Raw genomic sequence first — 25,859 nt, 5'->3', positions numbered from 1 at the left:
TCTGTCAAACATAATTCTAAGAGACGAAAGAGAAAACATAGCAAAGTTCTAGAGCAGAAGAAGCCTTTATCTCCAGATCCTGTTAGGAAGGGGGCTGCAGATGTCGCCGTGACGCATTTTCCCAGTTGCAAAGGGATTCAGGGGGAGGAGGGGCACTGCCAACAGGAAAGGTTTGTCTGTCCAGTATATATGCATTCTGTCCATCTGAGATCACTGCGCTGGTGGTGTGTGCACACGCGCTTACATGATTTTCTGTATCATCAGATTCCAGTGTGTTTATCCAAGAAGACACTTGTGGTTTCCTCAACATTCCCCAAAGGCTGTTTCTATAGAGCCAGCCAATGTATGGGAAATGAATGTAGCTCTGGGGACCTCGGCTTCCGCCATAAGGCAGGGTGACCTGGTGAACACCTGTGTATACAGCGTCTTCTGTATTGTTTTCTGTTGTGATTCACGTGGTTGGAACATTTGGGGAATAGGCGGAGGGATTTCTAAGTGGGAAGCATTACGCTTTGCTAAATCATGTATGTATTCCTGATTAAAATAAACCTAATGAATATTTAATTCTTGGAAAGTGGGGAGAGCTTCCTGGGTGAGGCTGGTGGGTGGTTCGTCTAGAAGCTCTGTGGGTTTCGAATTTTCAAATAAACTTGCAGCTGGAGAGAGAGGAGACCAGGGAACACGAGACGAACCCGCATTGGTTAGTATCTTGGTTTCTTCTTGAGGTGCAGCCTTAAGAAACCAGGGTTTTATGACTTTTGAGGGTGCCTCATCCAACTTGAAGGTGGATGTCCAGGGATCGAGGGAGAGAACAATTTCTTAGCAATTGTTATGAAAATTTTGTCTCACCTACACATCCCTGCAAATTACTTTTGATACCTCTGCTATTTGTTCTTCCAAGAGTTTCTTTCTACAAATATGTTTTTGGACACCTATTAAATACCAGACACTGTCCTGGGTGCTGGGGTCATTGCAGTAAAACCAGAGGAGGTCCCCGCGGGGCGGAGCCGGGAGATGTGCCCTTCCTTCCCCACGTCAGCAGGGGTGGCTCTCCTCTCCTTCGTCCCCTCCCCGCAGTCTGCAATCCCTGGCAGCCCAGGCTCAGCCCTGCAGATGACAGCAAGGCCCTGGGATGACAGACAAACACCTAGAAGGAAGCCGGCCCCCGAGAGATCACGAGATACCTGTACTCCACACTTGGGGAAACATTATGGGAAAGAGGAAAAAAAAGAAACGCATTTGTTATTTAAGCTACTTTTGTGATGGGTCTCCTTGTTAGAGCAGGTGAGTATTTGCTCCAAAGCGCACAGAAATAAACCCGCCATGATTTGCAGATAATGAGATAACTTCACAGAAAATCCAATGGAAACAACAGACAAAGTATTAGAGGCGGTAAGAAAGCTCGCCAAATGCGGAACCAACTTCTTCCACTACACCCGTATTTACCAACTGGAAAGTAAAATAGAAAACACGAAACCATTTATGTAGGGTCTCGCCTCAAAATAACTTCGCAAAACTTTTATGGAGAAAAGTTCAAAACTCTATGAGAAGACGTAAGGAGACAAAAATACTATGTTCCTGGTTATGGGGTTAAACTGATCCATGGATATAAGAACTAACATCCTAAAAACATAGATATTTTTCTGAAATGATTTGAAAAATTACATGAAACTACAATCCAATTCCCATCCGGAATATTTTTAAAAATCCGTAAACTTATTCTAGAATATATATGGAAGCATCAAAGCCTGTGAATAGCTAGGCCAGTTTTGATTAAGGGAAGCAATGGGGCGAGGGCTCCCACTGGGAGGTCTGTATGAAAACAGGAAAAATCAGTGCTCTGGGACCAAGCCAGCATCCCCTGCTCTCCACCACTGCTGGTTTAATGGACTCAGCATGGTCTCAGGTGCCCTCTTTGAACCAGGAGCTGAGCTAAGTGCTAAGGCCGTACTAAGAGCTACTAAGAGCATAAATCACGTACCCAATCAAGCACCGAGTCACAGTAGAAATGGAATAAGATGTGTTAGAAAAGTTAACAAATGGAAAACAAGTCGGAATTCCTAAAAATCGCTACGTAGAAGTCTCTTCCCCGCCGTGAGATGCTTTCTGTTTTAGAGCTGGAGGAAGTCTTAGAGGCCCAATTCTGCTGAGCCCCGAAGGGTGGAGTGATTGTCCAGGTGGAAAACAGCATGTGCTGACCACAGAAGAGCCTGGAAAGATCTAGAGGAAGGCACAGCATTTTCTAGGAATGGTGGCAGAGCTGCTGAGCCTGGACTGTAGGGCTCATGTGGGAAAGGAGACCGGAAAACTTAGCTTGAGGCCAGTTTCTGAGGCCTGGAGTTCACTCAGAGGAATGCAGAATTGGGGCAGTGTCAAAGGAAAGCAATGGAAATTTCTTCTGGGTCCTGAGAATCACAGCACAGAGGACATGACCTCCTCTGCCTTCTCTTAAAACTGGCCAAGGGGTCAGCGCCACAGAATTCAGGCTTGCAATATGGCTCCCCTCTTCCTTTTTCAAGCTGGCCCCCAGGGCAGGTGAAACACTCGGGATCTGCTTTTGCCTGGAGTTGCCTTCGCTTGGCATGGGACATGGGGGAGCTCGGGTTCCTTGAGTTCCCACAGTGTGCAGGGCACTTTACAGACCTTGTATCATGACTGCGTGAGCCCGTAGGAGACGGAATTAATCACACCTATTTTATCCATGAAGAAGGCAGTGGTAAAGTGTTTCACCCAAGGCCAGCATCTTAACTCAGGCTTGTCTGACCCTAGGCCTGCACTCTTCCTCTGACACATTGAGACCCCGAATGAGTCACAGGCTCTTGGAGGAGCCTCACAGTGTAGAAGAACACAGGGTTTGGCTTCAGCTTCCAACCCCTAATGCAGCTCCTTCTTTACTGTGTGTTCTTTAGCGGGTCACTAAACATCTCTGAGCCTTGGCTTTATTTTGTCTAGATTAGAAATAAAATAAATGTTCCTGGCAAATTAATGTGAGGAATCTATGAGGTAATATATTCAAAGTGACTTATGGTCCCAAACATGCTAAACAAATAAATATAAGTTATTAATTATCACAGGAGTCTGTTTCGTCCAAATTTCAACAGTTCTGGTCCCAAGATTTGTAGAAAGACTGAAGATTTTATCCAAGAATATAGCACCAACTCACATTCATTCCCCCAAACATCTGTTGGTAGAGAGCACACTGAAGAACTGCTAATATCTTGAAGTATTTTAATTCTCTCATTCCCAAATAATTTCACAGGCATCCCCCCAAACTGCAGGGAGCAGTTGTAAAGGCTACCTCCACATGACTAAAACAGATGGAGGGATTATTCTTAAATACACTACCATTTGCTAAAACAGATTAGTTTTTGAAATTCCCTAAACATCGAAACCCTCCAGAACCTTCAAAAGGAAAATTCTGCCTTCTGGGCGCACTGGAAGGTATTTTTGGTGTCCTCTGGGTCCCACTCAGTGTCTGGCTTCTGAGCAGGCCCTGGGGGCATCAACGCAGCCCTTCAGGATCAACTCAAAGTCAGGAAGGTCTGCTTTCAATACCAGGAACTGAAAGATGTTTGTGCTCAGGCCTCCTGACACTCAGATGCACCAAGCATGAAGGGACAGATTGAAGAAAACCTGATGCAAAGGACGAGAAACACAAGGAAGAGGTGGGAAGGCAAGAAGTGGACTAGCCTGTGGGTCCCTTGACACCCCCCCTCCCAGGCTCATGAGCTCCTTTACTGCCCGGATGTTAATCACGGAGCATCGACCCTAAGACAGCAGTGCTGGGTGCCCCGGGCTCTGTGGAGAGCCAGGCATCCCCGGCTGTCCTGGAGATGACAGTCTTGTAAGAGAGACATACATGGCAGTAGAAGCAATTATGTACCGGTGGGGAAGCAGGAGAGATGCCGTACGAGATTTACGGATGGCATCAGCCATAGGAAGAGGGCCTGGTTCGAGGCTGGAAAGTCTGGAAGTAGCCCCTGAAAGACGAGTAGGGAGGGCAAAGAGGAAGACGGGAGAAAAGGAATCCACGCACAGGAAACTACCAGTAAGAGGCAGGAACTAGTGCAGGGACCCTTCAAGGAGTACTAGAAGGCTCCCGTGGCTGAAGGGGAGAGATGAAGTGGCAGGAGGCCCTGCTCCTTGGCAGGGACAGCAATGATGTTGATCCCGCCTCCGTTGTGCCCAAACAGTGACACTTCTCCACCCTGCTTATGATCACAGGTTTGGATCCTGGGAAGGCTGGAGAGAGCTAGATGTGGTTTGATGGCCTTAGAATCGCCAGCAGGTCCATGGCACTGGCCTCAGTGGTTCTCCTTCGTACCTTCCTTTGGGTCACTCAGTAGTCTCCTCATTGCTTTCTCTTCCTCCAGCACTGCCCCTCTTACACGCATCCTCCGCCGAGCTCTAGAAGTCTTCCTGAAGGCGAGTCTAAGCAAGTTTCCCACCTGCCTAAAACCCTCTGATGGCATGAGAGTGTTCATAGCAGCACTATTTCCAGCAGCCAAAAGGGGGAAGCAACCCAAACATCAATCAATAGATGAATGGATAAACAAAATGCGCTGTACACATACAACGGAATATCATTCAGCCCTAAAAAGGAATGAAATTCCGACGCATGCTACCACGTGGACGAAGCTTGAGGACACTATGCTAAGTGAAGTAAGCCAGTTACAAAAGGACAGATCTTCTAGGATTCCACTAACATGAGGTAAATTCATATTAGAGTGGGCAAATTCACAGACACAGAAAGTAGAGTAGCAGTTGCCCGGGGCTGGGAGGAAAGGAGAATGGGGAGTTAGCGTTTGACAGGTACAGAGTCTCTGTTTAGGATGATGAACAAGTACTGGTGACAGTTCATGCTGATGGTTGCACTACATTGAAATGTACTCAATGCCAGTGAATTGTACACTTAGTACTGGTTAAAACGGAAAACCAAACCAGCAAACACACAAAAGACGCTGAAGGCTCCCATGCACTCAGGATAACACCCGAGGCGTTTACTGCAGGCTGGCTGCTCTCTGCCTCCACACCACTGTCCACGCAGACCCGGTCCTCCAGCTGCACTGCATGATGGGCAGACCCCAGCAAAGAGCCAAACTTTCCCTTGGTGCTAGGACTCTGGTTACGTGCCTACACAGCCTTCAACATCAGCTGGCACAGTCTCTCTCTCAGGAGGCATTCTGGGACATTCTCTCTTTCCCCTGAGTTTGGTTGGGAGCGTCTCTCTGAGCTGCTCTAAGATGCTCTTTTAAATATCTGCTTTAAATGTTTGTCACCTCTTTCTCCAGTAAACTACAAGCTTCCTGAGAACTAGGTCGTGTATTATTTAGCATGGCACTTCCAAAAAGGAGCATAGTACCTGGCACCAGTTGGACATTCAATAACATTAGAAGCTCATCAGTGACACCATAGCCATCAGAGCATATGCTGTGGTCAACAGGTTGTTTCCTCCATCATAATTATTTCATCACTATCAACATTCTCATGCCATCATCATCACCACCAACATCACCATCACCAACATCACCATCATCAACACCATCATCATCATCATCATCACCATCATCACCATCATCACCATCAACACCACCATCATCACCATCATCACCATCATCATCATCATAATCATCATCATCATCACTCAGCAGGTACTTCAGACCATCCAGTGGAATCCTGAGTGTTATGTTCTATTCTTTGCCTTCACTCACCAGTCAGCAACAAAGTTGGCCAAACCTTTGTTGCTCTGTGACAGATCCAGCTGCCCTCCACTGCTTTAATTGCTATTAAACCCTAATGAGGCACTCCCAGGAAATAGAAACTCTTCCCCGTCTAGAATTATTAACATTTTAGATGTGAGTGGACAGCAGTCAGGGGAGCCCTGCAGCATCCGGGCTCACGTGAACACGGAAAGATGGCCATGGGCAGGACACCCACTCAGAACAAAGGATAAAGCAAGTCCAAGCAACTGAAGCCAACTGGGGCAAGGAGGGACCACCTTCAGCAAGACTGAAGGCAGAGCAGGCGACTCACCATCAGCATGGCTCTCCGGAAGAGTCTGGAGTCTGTGGCCCTAGTGGTTAGAAGGTGGACGCTGGCCACGTCGGCTCCGCCACGGTCTGCTGCCAGTGTCACGCGCTGAGGGTCCCCACCAAACGCTCCGATGTGGGTCTGCACCCAGGTCAGAGCCACCACCTGGTCCAGCAGCCCCCAGTTGCCGCTCAACTCGCCGGACCCTTCAGAAAGAGGAAAGCCTTCAGCACTCTGCGATTCTGCAACCTGGGATGTAACCATCCTCGTGTTGTGTAAGCCAGGCACAGGGTGCCGGTGGGGGGCCTGGGCTCCTGCCCGCATAGGTCTGGACTGTGGTTTCCCAATATAGTGGGGCAGTGGGAAGAGCCTGGGCTCCGGAACCAGGCCCATCCAGCCCGGATTCTCGCTTCAGCTACGAGACTGCAGACATGTCCCTCCACCTCTGTGGGCCACGGCCACCCCATCTCCCCCCACTGCCCGTGAGGAGGGCGGCTTCTCAGATGAGAGGCATTGCACGTTCAGACCCCAGGCTTGGCGCATCCGACGAGAAGGAGCTGAATTTCCGGCCCCCCATCTCCCCCCACTGCCCGTGACTCTCCGTGTCTCCTGCCCCCCGATGATGGCCAGGCCCGGCTGAGACGCTCGGCCCCACCTCTTCCCACTACCTTCCATGACCTTCGCAGCAGCGGCAGAGCTGCGATTCAAGTTTCTTACATTGTTTGTTTGTTGTTGATTGTCATTTGATCCTGTTGCTTGTTTCCAAAGCACACACCTTTTGACTACAGTCATGTATATGACCACATATGCAGCACTCAGTTGAGTCCATCTCTCTTTCATTCATAGAATTCAATAAATATGTATCAAAAGCTCAGCATGTTTTTTTAAGCCGAATGATTCCGATACAAAGAAACCATACAGCCAACACATGCTCTTCCCCTTGGCATCTGGGACACGCCGTGCCCAGGCCCTTCCGGGTCCTCTGAATTCAACGGCTCCTCTTAGTCTACACTGCTAACTGCCCTGAAACACCAAGCCTGCTCTGGTTTGAGCCGAGGTTCATGCCCTTCGTCTCCGGCTTCTTTCCAGGAAACCCCAGCAGAACCCGTAGCTCCAGCCACCGCCTACGTGCCAACGACTCTCGGGACTGTGTCCGCAGCCCAGGGCACTCTCCCAGGCCTGGGACCCTCGAGTTCCCCCAAGAGGCTGTCTCACAGGCACCTCAAGTCCATTCAGCCCCAAAGGGAATTGATTCTAAGTCTCCTGAGCGCTCCCACCGGCGGCCTCGGCTGAGTTTCTTACTTTCTCCTTCAAGCGTGGCACCGCCCAACCTGCTCCTGCAGGGCCTCGCGGGAGTCTCCCCGACTCCTCCTTCGACCGTGTCCCCCTCCTCCCCAGCCGCTGCAGGCTCTCCCGCCACTGACTGCCACCCCCTTTCCTCCACGCTTCTCCTTGGCCTCCTGTATCCACACATTCCTCCCTACAGTGAATTCTCCATGGCGCATGCAGAGTGGTCTTCTAAACTTAGAATCTTGATTATCTCTCTCTCTGACACACACACACACACACCCTGCCCCATCCTATGTAAAATCTCCCCTCTCATCCCATGGTCCTTAGGACACCATTTCAGTTCTTCTATCACATTCAAAGCCCCCCGGGACCGGGCCATCCATCTCTCAGGCCACATCTCCCTTTGTCTCCCCACTGTCCTGTGCTGCAACCAGCCAGGCTTCCCCTCAGAGGCTCAAACACACCAGCCCCACCCTCCCCCATGCCTGTGCTTGCACATGTGATTTCCTCCACCCAGAGCTGTGCCCTCTCCCACTGACCTTCTCTAACTCCCTCCTCTGGCCCAGTCATCCTCCAAGTCTTAGCTATACCATCAGCTCATAGGCAGCCCTCAGGGGAAGTGAGGGGCCCCTTTCAAAGTATTTGTCACCACTGGCTTCCCTGCTAGACTCTACCCCCCATGAAAACCAGAAGCACAGAGTAGGTCCTTATGAAATGTTAGGTAAATGAAATGACTACAGTTATTATGAACACGATTCAACGTCAAGTGAAAAACTATCAGAAAGAACCCATATTCCCAAATAGAAAAACAGAAAGACCTTGCATCCGATTCCCCAAACTGGTGTTCACAAAGCTGACGAGAACACCAGCTCAGTGGACATAATGGTACGAATTACTCTTCCAGCTGGGGAGACACTCAGAATTTCTTCAAATGCATTTCATGTTCTGGGTTTAGTGAAGCCATTGGCACCATCCTCTCTGCGGACTTTTCTGGATTACATGAACATTCCATTGGTTAGGATGAGTGCTTTTGTTTCCAAGGTCTGAGGGAGGGCAGGAAAGCCGGGCACCAGCTGAGCAGGACCCAGTCTGGGAAGTGACGTCCACGGCCTGCATTTCTAGTGACAACAGGGAGGGACGCCACTGTCCCTGACTCTCACTCCCCATGTACCAGCTTCCCACTTACGATTCTGACAGTCTGGGGTCTACAGACCCCTAGGATGTCAGAGATGAGGGTGCATTCAGGAGGCAAGTCCGAACTGGGCTTCACCTCATGCCAGGTGCTGTGCTGGGTAGTGCAGAGAGCAAGATAGACGAGATCCTGGCCCTCGAAGCAGACGCCCTCCGGGACGTGCACACGAAGCAGCCACCTAGCTGCTCTGAGATGGTCTAATTCAACCCTTTCCTCCCCTGGTGGAACCTGAGACTTGAGAGGGAAAGAGACTGTTGAGGTGCAAGAAGCAAATTCGAGATCAAGTTGGCACTTAAATCCAATGCACACTCGGAGCTCTTTGTCCTAACATTCAATCCAATTCAACAAACGTTTGTCCAAAAAATCTATGGTGTGCAAGGCACTGTGTTATTTTCATTAAAAAATTTAAGTACTCTATTTATGGAACTTTCTCTGCTCAGAAGCCTTCATAACTCCCTCATTCCTGCCGCATCAAGTCTAACTCCTTCCTGGCTTTTCAGCTCCTCTAAGATTGACTTCAGCCCATCTGAACAGTCCGGGTCCCTTCACTTTCTAACACCTGCCCTTGTCCAGCCATCGGCGTCTGCTCATCACCTGTGTTCATTGCCCTGCAGTCTGGCCTTGGTTGAGCTCCATTCTCTTTATCCTCTGGGACTCCGTCTCACCTGGCTCAGCCCCGCCACAAACACATAGCGTTCAGTGCCGCTGGGGATGTGAAACTGGACAGGGCTGCTCTCTGCTGGCCAGGCGTGTACAGTCCAGGAGGGAGACGGTGTGAGAGGAAGGTGTCCGGACAGCGTGATGGCGCTCCTCCCCATCTGCCTCACGCCGCCCTGATGGGCCCCCCCAGCTCCATGCTCCCACCTCTCTGGTCAGAACACACCAGCAAACATTCGACTGTTCCCTCACTGTCTAACCGGCTCCTGCTAGCTCATCTGATTTCTTCATCTGTCCCTCTAAAGCTCCTTAGCTGGGCTCACAGTGGGTTCCCCCCAGCTCTTGTTGATGGCCATCAACAGAAGGCATCACGGTGTGCGGGCTTAGCAGGCAGGTTATGGAGCCAGACGAGCTGGGCACAGGTCCCAACACCTACTAGCTGTGCGGGGCCCTGGACAAGTTACTTAATGTGACTTGACTTTCCCCGTCTGTAAAATGGAATAATAATAGTTCCAACCTCAATAGGTTGTTATGATGATTGAATTTGTTAATATCCGTAAAAGGAACAGAACAGTGCAATGCCTGGCATAAAGCACTCTGGAATTTGTTTGGTTTTTCTTAAATAAAATGAAACAGGTTTAGGTCCCAGCATTATCTCACAGGTGCCCTTTGCATGGTCTGCCTTGTCTTTAGTAGCAAAAATTACATCTGTGATGGGGGCAGGACTCTGTGCCTGTTTTTCTGGTTAGGATGGTGAGCAGACCCCCTCAGAGGGGAGGCTCCAAGCGCCCCAGGGATGACGGGGTGATGGGTGTGTTACGTGTCTGGCCTTCGGTCTGTCTCCCTGGCCAAAGCCCACTTCCTCTGCTCCCACACCCTGCAGGGCGCCCGCGAGCCATGGCCGACCCGCTCCTCTGATCCTGCACGCCACTGGCCTGGGTTGCCCTTGCTGCATTGCTTTACCAGAGAGAGAAGGATAATCACTGTGCCCCACGGCCCTGGGGTCTGTCCCACCGGCAGGGTCCAGGCTGGGAGAGGGCCTCCCTGGCCCATCACCAACCCCCTCACTTCCTTCCCAATTGCTCTTCATCAGGAATCGTGCTCCTTTTAAGTACTGCTGGGTTTCTCGCAGAGAACACGAGTTTGTCTGGTCGGCGCAGGCCTGGCGTGAGCTGCTGTTCTCAGCTTCCTCCCATCCCTTTCTTAATGTGCCTCTGGAGTCTGGAGCTCTTGGGGGGTTATCTTCACTCTGGGCTACAACAGCAGATGCTGCACACATTTATCACATGAGAACGATGTACATGAAGCAGCAGCTTGGCCTAACTCAGTAAATGCCAGGGGCTGCAGTTGCTGGTGGCCAGATGCAGGGCCGGGACATGGCTGCAGCAGAGCCCTGGCTTGGAGAGGCCCTGCCAGGGAAAGGAAAGGGGCATTAGCCCCCGGGAGCCCCTGCAAGGTACCAGCAAGGTTCCCGGTGTTTGCCTTCACATGCTTGATCTCCTGAGAGACGGGCAGCCTGGGATGGGATGGGACGCTGAGGGAGGGACCGAGGGACCCCCCCAGAGCCCCTGAGCCCCATGGAGCGAGGAGCTGCCCCTGGACTTGCTCTTCTCGGGTGCGAATCCTGTACACTGTGCAGGACACCAGTCTGGGGCTGGCACTTGAAGTCGCCCAGCTCTTTCCAGACCTGTCCTGAACCACAGTTTCCAACTATTTAAAATGGAAAGGAGGAGGGATGAGTCGGTGGAGCTCAGGCAAGTCTCAGGGCGGGCGGTGAAACTATTCTGTATGATTGGTGGACACGCGTCATGATGTTTGTCAAAACCCACAGAATGTACAACACAAAGAGTGAGCCCTGCTGTAGAGTATGGACTTTAGTCAATACTAACATACCACTATGGGCTCATGGAGTGTAACAAGTGTGTGGCACCAATGCGGGACCTTAACAGGGGAAACTGAGGCAGGGGAGGACGCAGCATATGGGAACTCTGTAATTTATGCTCAGATTATTCTGTAAACTTAAGATCATCTAGATAATGAAATCCATTACATATATGTATTTTTTTCTTTTCTTTTTTTCTTTTTTTTTTCGGCTGCGCCACTCATCTTGTGAGATCTTAGTTCCCTGACCAGGGACTGAACCTGCGCCCTCGGCAGTGTAAGCGCCGAGTCCTAACCACTGGACCGCCAGGGAATTCCCTATATATTTTTTTTCATGGGAAAGGGATGATGTATTTGTGTTGGAAGTTTATTGGGGGCTTAGCTGAATCGCACACCTGCTCTTTTCTCCCTCTGCTGTGAGTGCGCACCTTCTCCGCCTGGAACCTTGCCGTGGGACGCCCAGTGTCTGGCGGGAGGTGGTCGTCTGCAGCCAGGAGCCTGTGTGTGTGTCCTAGAGCTGCTGCCCCTCCACCCACCGGCCCTGGCGGCCACTCTCTGGGTCTCAGTTTCTTGATTGACTGATGGCTCCCCTAGGGGCTGAACTGCAAGGAGCTCCAGGTAAGAGATGCTAAAGCTCTGGAATGTGGGAAGTACCAGGAGGTCTCCAGAATAAAGCAAAGAAAAGCTGCCTGAGCCTAAATGAATTAAAACACTGATCCTGGGCTTCCCTGGTGGCGCAGTGGTTGAGAGTCCACCTGCCGATGCAGGGGACGCGGGTTCGTGCCCCGGTCCGGGAAGATCCCACATGCCGCGGAACGGCTGGGCCCGTGAGCCATGGCTGCTGAGCCTGCGCGTCCGGAGCCTGTGCTCCACAACGGGAGAGGCCACAGCAGTGAGAGACCCGCATACTGCAAAAAAACAAACAAACAAACAAAAAAAACCCCCCAAAAACACTGATCCTCTCTGTACACAGAAGAATGAGGAATCTGTAGGGCATTTCTAAACACCAAGGGAGAGTAAACTATTTTTTAAAATGATACCTATTCTCAATCTTTAACATTAACTGCTAAGTATTGTTCTTTCTTCCTTCTTCCTCTGTATCCCCTGTCTCCTACATTTATTTTTTTAATTAATTTTTATTGGAGTATAGTTGCTTTATGGTATCACATTAGTTTCTGCTGTACAGCAAAGTGAATCAGTTATACGTATATATATATCCCCACTTTTTAAAAAATAGCTTACCCTTACATGAATCATATATCATATATGTTATATAAGCACTATATATAAAGCATGAGAAAAAAGCAAACATGTTAACCCACCACCCAGCTTAAGAAACAGAACAAACACCACAAATTCTTGAGAGGACCCTTACACAGACAACACACGTAAACAGGAAGGCAAACACCATGGAAACTCCTGGAACCCCAGTTTTAAACGTGCAACTTTAAGGGGAAGCAATTCTCTTTGAGGAGTTTTCTTTTCTTTGGCGGGGAGAGGGAGTGGCACACATAACTTTTCCAGACATGTCAACTTTAGATAGCTGGGGTTTTTTTCAGTTTTAAAAGAGATTATATTTGTGAAACAACTAAGTTAACATTTTTCTCCTTTCCCTATTTCCTTGAACACTCAAGTTATATGTTAAAGATATTTTAAAACTGTCCTGAATTAAAAGAGATTGTGAAAGTTGCGAAAACAACAACAACAATAAAACCGAAAACATCGAGGGAGCAAGCTACCATTTCTTCTTAGTGCTTCATCCACAGGATTCAACGCCCAGTGTGACATTAAATTTAACTCACGGCTGCGGGGCATAAAGTCCCTTAACCTCTCTGAGCCTCGTCGTTTCCTCTATGACATGACCGCACAGGGCTGACCTCGCAAAGGTGCCTGGAGACTGAAATGACGTCACCCAGAAAAGATGTCTGGTAGAGATGGGTGCTGGGTGAGGGTAACTCTCCTTCTCTCTTGCTGACAGCTTTGCTTTAAGCACAAGGAACAGGCAGTGTTGCAAGTCAGGAGTGAGAAGGTGTGGGTGTTCTGGAAGAGTTCCGACCCCAGACTCTGCCTCGCCGGCAGCAGAAATGAGTTTCCCTTCCAGCAAGCCCACAGAATTCTCCATAAGATCACAGCCCATGAAATCATAATCCCCGCCCCCTCATGGAGGGATGGCATATGGAAATTCGCTCTCTTGTGTCTGGAAACACTCTGAGCCAGAGTCAGCCGTGTCTGTGAAATGCTCCACCTGAGCGGGTCCCACAGGCTGGGTTCTGAGTTTCACCATCTCTTTAGAGAAAGGAGCTCCTGATTTAACAGCTTGTCAGTCGTGTGTTTGAAAAGAGGAAAGAAAACCTGGGCAGGGCATTCAGTGCTCCAGCAGCTTTCCCTGCACCCCTGAAGGAAAGTCTGGAATCTGGTCATCGTCCACATTCCCCTCATTGGCACCTGGTCACATGTTGCCTTAACTTGTTGCCTGTTTCATGTTTGTTGTGCAGACGAAGAATCTTCTTTATGACACTCAAGGCCTCCTGCCACGTGGTCCACCCAGCCCTCATTCGCCAGCACTGCCTGGCTTCTGCTCACGCAGGATGCCTGCTCCACTCGGCCACATTCTAGAGGAGTCCGTCATTCCCACCAGGCTACCTCCCACCCACCCAGCCATACTCAGCAGGCAAGACATTCCAGGTCTTAAATGAGATTCCCGGAGAACAGAGATGCTGCTAGGTGCCTGTCCCTGAGGACTCCTAAAGCCCATCACAGCCTCTAAAGTCCCTTTACATGTAGCATATCACTGGAGCCTCACAGTGACTTTGGAAGTTGGGTAAAATTATTCCCATTTTACAGAGGAGAAAACTGAGACTTGGAGAAAGGAAGGGTTTTATCCAAGGTCACACAGACAACCCTTGGCTCTTCAGATTCCCAGACCAGCGTGTCTGCCCTCTGCCACGTCTGCCTGTCAAACAACTGCCCTACCACTGGGGGTTGGGGTGGGGGGGTGGGGAGATGGAGGAAGAGACATGGGTGGATGACGCTGGGATTGGTCCAAGCCTCAATTCTGCCCTGTGGACTGGTGGGGAAGGTGGAGGGCATAACCAGAGTGATAAAGGCATCTGTGACTGGAAAGGGGACAGGCCGGATGTTCAAAAGCGATCTGGAATTCGAGGGGAATCAGAAATCATTGTCTATGCAGCCCTCACTCCAGTAAATGGCTTCCTGAGGGCCCAAGAGCTCTAATCCATGCCTTAGAGTCTCCAGGGCAGGTCAACCCTGGTGATGAATCCTGGCTCTGCTCCTTCCTGACCACGTGAGCTTGAGCCAGGGTCTAGCCCTCTGGGGTCTCGGTACACACACGCGCACACACAGATACATCACAAGATAAAACGTACTTGGAACAGCTTCAGACACATTATAAGTGTAATCAGTAGTAACTGTGACTCTCATCTATGGGCATCAGCATGGCCGGAGGGTCTCGTGAACGCACTGGTCATACCACTCCCTGCTCAGCGGGCTGGAGGAGGGCTGCGGGCTGGGAAGAATGGGGCTTGGGGAAGAAAGGACTAAACGCACACAAAGAACACACCCGGCTCAGGAGGTCAGCGGTCCCCACCAACGCCAGCAACTCACCGGAACTCAGGAAGCCAAAGACGCCCACTCGGTAGCTGGCAGTGACCACGATGAGGTTGCCAACAGCAGCCAAGAAGGAGCCATCCACGGCCGGCTGGCCCCCGCTGGCCCCGCCCCCTGCGGCGTTGTGGAAGAACACCAGCACAGACACGTTGGGGGCCTGTAGGGATTGGAGAAATGCGGGAGCTCCAGGCGGCCACCCTCACCCCCCAGAGCTTGGTGAGGGTACCTTCCCCATGCAGGTGCCCAACTGTGAGGCGACGCACGACTCTTCCTTCACCTCTGCCCTGTAGGCATATTCAGTCTCAGTTAGGGGCTGAATTGTGTGCCCCCCAAATTCACATCTTGAAGCCCTAACCCTGGCTGCCTCAGACTGTGACTGTGTTTGGAGACAAGTCCTGTAACGAGATGGCCCTAATCCAATAGGACTGGCGTCCTCATACAGAGAAGAAATTTAGACACAGATGCACACAGAGGAGAGGCCTGCGGAGACACAGGGAGGAGAAGATGACCATCTACAAGCCAAGGAGAGTGGCCTCGGAAGGAAACAACCCTGTAGACATTTTGATCTTGGACTTCTGGCTTTCAAAATCATGAGAAAATACCCTTCTGTGGTTTCAGCCTTCCAGTCTGTGGTACTTTGATAGAGCAGACTGAGCAAAGGAGCAAAACCCACCTCCCGGATGAGGACCCAGAGCGCCATAAAAAGTGAAGACACGTTGCCCACGCTGCCGAGTGAGCCGGGGACCTGTCCCATGCAGCCACGTGGTCTCCCAGCAGCCCAGCTCCTGGCCCGCGTTTACTCTGGAAGACGGTTCTGTGTTCTCCTTGGGGAGTCCTTGAGTTTGGTCACCATCCCTGGAATCCCATCTTGTTAACACAGAGCCACCTTTGTTTAGCCCGACTGAGCGCCAGGCACCATGCTGACTATTGGCGTGTGTCACTTATTCAGTCCTCAAACAGCTCCGTGAGGGTGGCATGTTGTCGTTACTCCCATTTTACCGATGAGGAAGCAGAGGCTTGCTGGCGTTAAATAGCCTGCCTCAGGTCACATGGCTATGAGTAGCAGAGCTGGGATCTGAACCCAGGTTGACCCCTTCCTATCAGAATATTGTGTTCCGTCTAGGGGATCTGACACCCCGCCCCAGGCCATGGTGAATGCAAGGCCCCAGGTGGCTCTCGCTCACTCAGGCCCTGAATCCCTGGGCTGTGACTTCTCTACTCCATGTGCCCTGGGCTCCGACACCAACAGCAAACACTGACCAAGGACCTGCCCGGGTGGGTGCCGTGCTAAGTGTGCTCACCTAGAACGTCTGATTAGAGCTTCCGCCTCACAAGGTAGATGACTCTAAGCACCCCCATTCTACAGGTGTGAAAACAGAGGCTCAGAGCAGTGAAGTGGCTTCTTGAAACATCTACAGAAAGGAAGGGACCGAGCAGAATTCTGACCCCAGCCCCCTCCTCCCTCTGGGACACCCCTTCTCGTAGATGTCACCACCTGGTAGGCTTGTTGATTCTTCCAACAGGAGGCCTTTCAAATGCCATAGAAAAAGGCCAGCTCAGGTGGCCTTGGTTTCATTTGCTGTGGGCCGCCAGAGAGGTCAGGGACAGGCCCTGTCTCCCCTCCTCAAAGTACCCTGAGTTATTTTTGTTGAGTAGCAGGCGAGCAAGAGAGGATACTTCCACTCACGCAGCCCAGGAGGGCCTGCACATTTAGGCGCCCTTATTCCAAGCTTACTCAGGCCAGCCTGCTGTGACCCAGCCTCCAAAGTACACCGCCTCTCACTGCTGGTAAACTGGGGACCAGGAAGCGGTGGCCCAGTCACATGTACCATGGGATCTGTCAGTACAGGGCTGGCGTCACCAGAAACTCATGTTTCCTAAGGCTCATCAGTTCTGTTTTCTCTCATGAGCTCCGACCCTTCCCCCCAAACAGGAAACTCAAACACTCAACATCAGGATCATAGCTGCTACCTAGGCAGATACAGCCTTCAAAGCAGGACCTAACCAAAGTCAGGGTCACCTCCCAAACCTCACCCTCTAGAACTGCCTCAAATGAGAGACCACATGGAAAGAAATACCCGCTAGGAGGGTCTCTCCAAGGGTCTCTCCAAGAAGAGCCACTGGTTTCCTCATTTGCGGATTAGTTTGATCCAGCTCCACACTCCCCCAGCCCGCGGCCCTCCAGGGGGCCCTGCGTCAGCGGCTGGCCCTCACCCGCCGGCGTGGCTCTCACCCCGCCTCGTCCGCACCCCTGCTCAGGTGCGCCCTCCTGATCACCACCTACCTCACTCCTCCTGCCACTCCGTCTCCTCCCCTGCTGTGTTTTTCTTCACAACCATATTAATACCACAGTTGTCCAATATTTATCTGCTTATCTGTTTATTTCTGCTCCTCCCACTGAGAACAGCCCCTCCTGTGACGGGCGCTTTATGAATACTTCTTAGAGGGCCGGAGCCGGATAGCCACGCACGTGCTCCCGTGCGGGAGATCAGGTGAGGCCGTGGGGGACCCAGGCTTGCTCTCAGCCACTCAGGCCTCAGGAAGCCAAGAACCCACCAGGAGAGTGCAGGGCGGACTGTGCTGGCCGCTCTGGGGCTGGGGATTTCTAATGGGGCCGTTTTCAGGGCAAACATAGTTTTCAGGGCTGCAGCACTCACCATGTTCTGAGGGACAAACACGTTGAGATACAGGCAGTCCTCGCTGACCCCGGGGGACGAAGGCGTCCTGGCGCCTGGTTGCCAGCAACTGGCCCTGCAAGTACAGACAGACAGAAGGCATGACTTGCAGGGAAAACAACCAAAGCGACAAGTCCCAGCCCCCTTCCCATCAGCGGCGGCAGAGCCCACTGCCCCATTCCAAAAGCCCAGCGGCCCACCAGCATTTAGGCAGCTTCAGGAAATGGTTAATGGGATTGGTGAGTAAATGGTGGAAAGAGCAGCATGCCCATCCCTCTCTCTACCACGGGCCTGAGGAACATCCCACAGGGACAAAGGGCTGGTCCAGAGAGAAGGATGCCCGGATAAAGAGGAAAGTGTGTGTCACCTGCAACCTGGGCCCTTCCTGGCTCCAAGGGAGCAGACCTGCTGGGATGAGGTGTCCCAACCGGTTTTCTACGTCAGTACAGAGTCCAAGTGTGCCAGTGGAACATCTCCTGGCATAAGAGCTGAGACTGCATCTGGGACACATCTAATGGAGGCATGATGGTTACCCGCCCAGGCCTTGTTAGCACTGGGCTCTGATGAACCTAGCTCTCCAACTACTCTCCACTCAAAAGCCTCAACCACCTCATCTGTCAAATGGGTGTATCCTAACACGCTAAAGTGTTCTAATTAGTCCATATTTGTTTCTCTGGTTGCCCAATGGTGGAGACTTATTCATGACTTTCTGCATCTTTCTGCCACTGTCCTAGTTTAAGCCTCCACTGTTGCTTGCCTGAAGCAGTCCAGAGCCTCCTGCCCATCCCTCTATCTGGCCCTGGGCCTGTAGACCTGCCCAGCAGCCAGCCGTGGGAGCGATGGACAGAGAGAATACGGCTGCCTTGAGACAGAGCTGTGGACCCCTGTGGGAAGGGGAAAGGCCATGGGGATGGGAGAGGGAGACATGGGTGCTCTTTCCATAGACGCTCTGAACACGCTTTAATTTAGAAAAATCACAAAATCGTATCCAATCTGTCAACTCTTTACAGTGGTATATGCATGGGAGGGAATGGGCAAAACTGAAAGCAGTTGATGACGAAGGAAAATAAGATATTCCATTTTTTTCCCCTTCTTGGAAAATTCCTTTTAATATTGTTCCTGTTGGGGGAATCAAAGTCCTTTTAAATTATATTTTCACTAGCTCATGTGTTTTTCCTTCTCTGCTTACTTCTCAGCCCCACTGAAGTCAGAAGTGGCCAGGAGGCTGAGTCACACTGGGGCACGTGACGAATGCACGCCCCACCTGCAGCTGTGGCCGTGGAGACCTCCCCTGCAGACTCTTCCACAGCCTCTCTTTCCTGGATGCGAAGTCAAGGAAGGCTCCTAGAAGGAACCTTAGAAGGTCTGTGCTGAAGAAGGCACATCAGCCTGGGTGCCCGCATTACTGCATGGAGCAAAGCCCACCTGCCCCTCCATCACCAAAGGGATTGTGCAGGACCAAGACAATGTTAAGTCACCGACAAGTGGGAGTTTATGTGTTAAAGCACTCAACGCCATCTTAACAAATATAACCCCTGCTCCACGCATGGCTCAAATTCGAATGCACTGCTCTGTTATCAAGTCTCATTTTGAAGGCTTAGAATGGGAGAAGGCTTCCCCGGGCATCCCCCGAAATGTACTCCACTCCACCCTTACCGTGGCTTGGTGGCATCCCAGGACCCTGTCCAGTTCAAGGGCTCCGGGGCCCGGAAGCGGCTTCCCGCCAGGGGCGGGGTGGCATATGGAACTCCCAGGAACTGGTCCACTTGCTTCCACGAAGTGCCCACCTGGATGACCTGGGACCTGCCCAGCAGCCGGCCGTGGGTGGTGATGGTCACAGAAGGTGCAGATGTCCCAACGCCGAGCAGAGGGATGTCTGGGAGGGGGGAGAGAGAGAGAGAGAGCAGCTGGTGCTCTATTCACAGGTATTCCGAATATACTTTAAGAAACAAATCTAAAAGCCCAAACACTGCTTTCTGCATTAAAAAAAAAAGAAAGTTAGTTATTCATTCAGGCCCCAATAGCTTAAGTCTAGTCATGTTAGTATTCAATGTGGAAAAAAAAAAGAAAAGAAACCCAGCAAAGACACCTGATCTTCCCCGGGCACTGAGCAATCCCTCCCCCAGGTGTGCCACCTCAGCTCTTCCCAGAGAGGCAGCCCAGGCCCACAGCCCCTGCCTCAGCGCCCTGGGGCCAGATGTTACCACAATTCTGAATTATTTGGATTTTAAAAAGAACAGAGGGGCACAGAACGGGCAAGGTCCAATCCTCCAGGGGGGTGTGGAGTTGAGACCCATCAACAGACACACCAGTTACTTCTGGGACGAAATGTATAGGTTATTCCTACTAAGAGGGATGAACACATAATATCTTTTCTTCGGTCACTTCAGGTCAGATATTGCCACCAAACGAGTTTGCCACAAACTTACAAAAAAAATTTTTTTTTCTGACTTTTAGAGTGTTTGGATTTCAGAATTGCAGCTAAGGCACTGCAGACCCGGTACTTGTATTTCACTGGTGAGGAAATAGGTTTAGAGTCTGGGGGTGGGCAGCTGTCAGGACTTCAAAGTGATGTAGGATTCAAAGCTATACTTTTCTGAGCCACAGCTCTGACCACAGGGTCAGAGGTTCACAAAGGGTCAAGGCCAGGCCTCGGCCCAGGTCTGCAACGTGCATCCCCCTTTGCGCAGGTCCGGATCCCACCCGGTCTGTGAGTTCACACTGGTGCCGCCGAACCCTGCACTGTGCTCCACAGGCCTTCCGTCCCCACCCTGTAGTGCTAACCTCCAGACGCTTATCAGCCTTTCTTCAGCCCTGTCTTACCCCCTCCACTATATTTCTCACATTCATTCATTGGTTCAATAAACTTCTGTTGGGCCCCGGCTCAGGGCCAGAAGCCATTTTCAGGGACTTAAGACAGGCCTGTGCCTGGTTCCCCACAGGCCTTAGGGCCTTGCACGGAGGAAACCAACACTGGTGAAGAGAGTGTGTGTGTGTGTGTGTGTGTGTGTGTGTGTCTGTGTGTGTGTGTCTGTGTGTGTGTGTCAAGCGGGGGGGTCTCTCATTATTTCCAACATGTTGAGCCTGGGAGAGGAGGCAGACAGACAGACAGACAGGCAGGCGGAAGTCTATCCATTCCTCAAAAGCTTGGTACCATGCAGTGGTTCAATTAGAGGTGGTTTTGACCCCAGGAAGCATTTGACAATGTCTGGAGACACTTTTCGTTGTCATAAGGGTTGGGGAGAGATACTAGCTACTGGTATCTCATAGGGCAGAGGCCAGAGAAGCTGCTAAACATCCTGCAATAGAGAAGATAGGCCCCCACAATGAGCCTTCTGCTCCCAGCTGTCAATGGTGCCGAGGCCGAGACTCCCTGGCGTGATGTGCATTCATGACTTCCAGGCCACTGAGGGTCAATGTGGTGAGAAGGAAACAACGGATGGTCTGAGGAGTCCAGCAGGTCTGTGTTTTGTGTTATGGACCAGCTACTTTAGAAAACCTCTATAATTCTTCTCATCCTCAATTTTCCCATCTGCAAAATAGGAACAGTAGCAGTTCCTACAATGCAAAGATGTTAGGAATAAATAACACAATGCCTGTAATGTCCCAAGCCCAGTGCCTGGCAAATGACAGGAGATCAACACATGAATGAGTGAATGGGAAAGAGGGAGGGAGGGAGGGAGGGAGGGAGGAAGGAAGGAAGGAAGAAGGAAGGAAGGAAGGAAGGAAGGAAGGAAACAGTGAGTGAAAACTTCTCTGTTGCATAAACACTGGCATGTGAGTTAGAACTCAAAATGGAAACTCAGGATGGAAAGAAACAGTTGCCGATTTGTAATCTGGCCTTGATCACAAATCATGACTGCTCTCACTCCCACGGTTCTTTCCTTCTCACAAGATTTCCTGTTTCAATTGCAAATCACAGGCTCTCCGGCCAGCATTCAGGACTGTGGGCGCTAAAGTAGCAAACCATCTGAGGTCAGCTCTGCAGGAAACAGCCCCGTTTCACCAATGTGGCAGCATCTGAAGCAGGGAGCGAAGACAGAAAACGTAAAAGCTCAAGCATCTCGAGGGAAGGCAAGCCTGCTTTCCCACAGATGGTGGTATTTAAGCCTCCCTCCAGAGGCTGCCCAGAGAATCCCAGACTGAAAGAGATCCAACGTGGGGAAAACATTTGATGTGCATTTCTCCCTTTGGAATCTTCTGCAGAAATGTGGATTCTTTCAGAATACCCACATATTTAGGCCCTGTGACTCTCTGGATTAAGAAAGTTATCTGTAGCTCTACATATGCATTGGGTGCAGACAAATAACATCTATGTAGATAAATGTGGGCGTGCATCTTCTGCTGGAAGGTGAGCATTTCACATTGAATTTGAGACACACAGAACTAGGAGAGAAGCAGTCGGATTTGTTTTACAGAACTCAGACCTCGAAGTGAAGGCATTTCTCAGCAGGACTACCATGCAGATTAGCTACACTATGGGTGAAATCTGTCTAACTCACTGAATGGCATAAACGTCCTGAGAGAAGACAAGCCTTGAGATTAAGGGCCCAAGACCTCAGTTTACAGGAATCAAAGCACTCCCAGCCCTGGGGGCCCTCTCCGGATCTAAAGGCTGAGGTGCAGGAGGGGGCAGAGGAGAGGTCACTGGATCCAGACAGGCCTGAAGGACCGTTAATGCTCAAGCACAGGGTGGGCCCAAATCCCACTGCTACTTGGTTTTGTAAATAAAGTTTTATTGGCACACAGCCATGCCTGTGGATTGGTTGTTGTCTGTGGCCGCTTTCCTGCTACAACAGTAGAGCTGAGTAGCTGGAACAGAGACTTGTGGCTGTAAAGCCTAAAATATTTCTTATCTGGCCCTTTACAGACGGAGTTTGCTGACATCTGCTCTTGAAGATAAAATGGCAGACATGGCCAACGTTTCTAAAAAATTATTCATTTCATCCCATAAGCATGTTTAATGGGGGAGGTGTGTCCTCCAGGCCCTCGATTCCCATGTTTCCTGTCCCACAGCTCTTATTAGTTCACTTAGGGATGCACTTATATGCTGCTCTCTCCTTGCTTGCTTCACCCCTGTATCCCCAGCACCTAACACAAGGGCTGACACATAATAGTACGTTATTCGATGTTTCTAAACTAAACCGAGCCGGAAGCAGCTGCTCTCTCCGGGCACTGTGGTGTGGTCTTTAGGCGATGCGGTTTTATGGGAGAGGACTGCCCCTAGAGATAGGAGATCTGTCTCCAAGTCCCCGTTCTGTCATCACTAGCTGTGTGAAATCAGAGAAATAACTTTAACTTCTCTGGACCAGAGTCTCCTGATCTCTAAGATGGGGATAAAACCCTTATCTTGCCACCTCACAGGATAGTGTGAGTATCAAATGGGACAAGGCATGTGAAACAACTTTCTAAATTCTAAAATAGTAGTTAAAAAGTGGTCTAATTATTTTACTCAGAAATGCAAAGGCCAAAATGGCTTCTATAACTCAAAGGAAATAATGAATAAAGGCAGTCCAGAGAAGTTCTAGGTCAGAAGTAGGGTTTTTCACCTTCCTTCAGTCCATCCCATGTGAGTGCCACAGACCCTAGGATGACTTTGACTGACTTTCCCTTAAGAACCTCAAAAGCCACTGCCCATGAGTCACCAGGTGCTCGGACAGTCCCTCCCAGCCACACCCAGGCCCTCAGGAATGGCTGCAAAGACACAGGCCAGCACTTACTTGGCTTCTGGTAGATGTGGGTGGCCTCTTCACGGAGCAGAAGTTGGCAGTTTTGGGCCTGCAGGCTGTGTGTGCAGCTCTGGGTATCAGCATAGAACATACACCTCACAACGCCAGGTTGGGTTTGCAGAGTAGTGACAAGGCAGGCCTGGTGATGGGAGCATTCTGTGGAGGAGGAGATGAGTGGGGCTTGGGCCTGAGAGATCACCGCAGTCATGTACCCAGTCCTGCATCCATGAATCCATCATCCCTCCATCCATCCATCCATCTATGCTACCATCTAATCATGCATCCACGAATCCATGCATGCAACCCTCCATCTATCCAAGCATCATCCCTCCATCCATCCATGCAATTTTACATCCATGGATCTGTGTATCATCCACCCACCCCCGCTTCCATTCATCCCAAGATAACCTGGGATGCCCAGCAGGAAATAATTAACCTGGGAGAGAAGACCCTGGGTGGGCTCTCTGCTGCAGTCTCCTCATCTCCCTTCAGGGTCAGCCCAAAGTCAAAGCTTCCAAGGGGGTAAGCCAGCTAGCCATCCTTCCATCCAGTCGTGCCTCATGAATCTGTACATCCACCCATGCACCATCCATTCACCCATCCAATGATGCGTGCATGCATCCATCTATACAAACACTCACTTCTTCATTTAAACACCAGGCCCAGTGCTAGGGGCTGGGAATAAAATAGTGGTGGTGGAGGCCCCAACCCTCCCATCAATCTATTTTCCACACAACAGTCCGGATGTTGGTTGGTTATTTATTCACAAATGTGCTCTTGTCATTCTCCGACTGAAGTTGTAGCAGACAAGGCTCTTCACACTCCAGCCCTTGCCTTCCTCTTCAGCTTCGTCTCCCTCTGCCTCCCCAACCCCATCACACCCACCACCTTCCGTCAGGGGTTATGTCCTTTTCCATGGGTACCAGGTCATGCACTAGACTGTTTAAAAGATTCATGGCATTAGGGTATTCAGTCCTAAAAACAGCTCTGAAAGTAGTGCTGCTTCATTTGATTGAGCAAGTTGTGCATTGCCTAAAGGCCTTATTCATAGCCCAGTCTCTGTGCTGTGGCACCACCCAGAATTGCGTGATGTACAACCTATACAACCGTACATGGTGGCCCTGGCTGTAATATGCACATATTGTTATCCAACCTTGTAGGGGAGAGGATCCATGTAATCTCAGAATTGAAAAGTGTAAATGTTACCCAATCTTGGCCTCTTTCACAAGGTGAAGGCTTTGCAGAACATTCTGATCATATGGTCACCTAGCGTTTGTTTAAATACCAATGACTGAAACCCTGTAAAGGAAGTATGCATCCGTGGACAGCTTTGCCTATTAGGAAGTTCTTCATATTGCACTGAAAAATGTCTCTTGAAATTTGAGTTTTACCCATAGGCCTTTGCTTGCCCCATGAGCTTGGCCAGAACAATATCCTTCCTCCTGGCCACGACGGCCCACCTGTAATCTGAGGACAGCCGTCACAGCTTCCATGCATCTCCATCTCAGACTAACCCCCTAGGTCCTCCCTCTGATCTTCCTCTGACCGGGTTCAATGTTGCGCATTTTCTGGCTGGCTTAGCCCCTTGGAGACCGTGACCATGGCCAACCCTGCAGGAGGATGAGGAGACTACAGAGCAGAGTCCCCCCGCCAGGGCCTTCTCCCCGAGGTGAGGTCCTTCCGGCCAGACACCCCAGGTGATCTCGGGGTCTCCTATGTGTTTTTGAGGTCAGAATCTTGAGGAGCACTTGTGTGAGAGGAGTCCCATCCCAATCAACCCCCTACCTGGAGGTGGAAACTCCCCTTACCCCACAAACAGCGGTCTCGGGCAGCAGAGAAGTCACCCGTGGCAGCAGTGCTGATGTGGGCAACGTCAAAGTTCCGGATGGATGGATCAACAACTACTGAAGAGAGGGCCAGGGACTGCCACGAGTCCAGAGCGACTAGGAGGGAAAGCAGGGACAGTTAGTGGAGTGCCATCCGATGCCCCCAAAGGGTGCCCAAGGGCTCCCTCCTGGTGGTCTCCATCCCCATTTCTTTTTTTTTTTTTTTTTGCGGTACACGGGTCTCTCACTGTTGTGGCCTCTACCATTGCGGAGCACAGGCTCCGGACGCGCCAGGCTCAGCGGCCATGGCTCACGGGCCCAGCCGCTCCGCGGCACGTGGGATCCTCCCGGACCGGGGCACGAGCCCGTGTCCCCTGCATCGGCAGGCAGACTCTCAACAACTGTGCCACCAGGGAAGCCCCGTGACTCCATTTCTTTATCCATCTCTCCATTCTACTATGATTTTTAAGAGTTTTTTTTTCATATGAGCCAAGGTCCCGTGCTTAAGTCTAGGGATACAGAGGTGAAGAACAAAGCAACCAAAACATGGGCGTTTCTATTGAGCAGCTCACAGTAGAAGGGAGAGAATGTGAAATGACAAGACAAACACTGTAGTACAGTTGTTATAATGCAAAAGTCAGAATAACGCTAGTAACCATGATAATAACAGGCTCGTCAGTGTTCCTTATGTGGTACTTTGTGATGTGCTGCCCGGCTGCCTGCAGGACCAAGGCTCTCATTTCCCAGCTGCTGGAGGCTTATGGCCGGGGCTCCCAGCTGAGTCCCTCTCTAGGAGCTACCTAGGTCTACTAGGCTAGCTGCCTCCCCTCCACAGGGTCAGCCTTCATCCCCAAACTAGTCCCTGTGGGTATACCAAGGCCCCCTTGCCTCAAGATGGTCCAACTCCCAAGGGCCGGCCCGGCTTCACAGCTCACTGAGGCGTCAATGCGGC

General features: G+C 50.9%; 1 protein-coding gene across 1 annotated transcript in view; it reads right to left on the bottom strand.

Annotated features, from left to right (window-relative positions):
* TG (thyroglobulin) overlaps positions 1–25,859 on the bottom strand; it is a 241,949-nt gene that overhangs the window by 90,518 nt on the left and 125,572 nt on the right. The window contains exons 36-41 of the mRNA XM_060035310.1: positions 24,890–25,024; positions 23,073–23,237; positions 19,009–19,228; positions 17,335–17,428; positions 14,675–14,834; positions 6,034–6,236 (exon numbers count right to left, since the gene is read on the bottom strand). Of these exons, the coding sequence (XP_059891293.1) occupies positions 6,034–6,236; positions 14,675–14,834; positions 17,335–17,428; positions 19,009–19,228; positions 23,073–23,237; positions 24,890–25,024 (977 nt within the window). The remainder of the gene's footprint in view (positions 1–6,033; positions 6,237–14,674; positions 14,835–17,334; positions 17,429–19,008; positions 19,229–23,072; positions 23,238–24,889; positions 25,025–25,859) is intronic.

This window comes from Delphinus delphis, chromosome 17 (genome assembly GCF_949987515.2).
Source record: "Delphinus delphis chromosome 17, mDelDel1.2, whole genome shotgun sequence".
Classification (NCBI taxonomy): Eukaryota; Metazoa; Chordata; class Mammalia; order Artiodactyla; family Delphinidae; genus Delphinus; species Delphinus delphis.
This window is presented reverse-complemented; position numbering and strand designations above follow the sequence as displayed.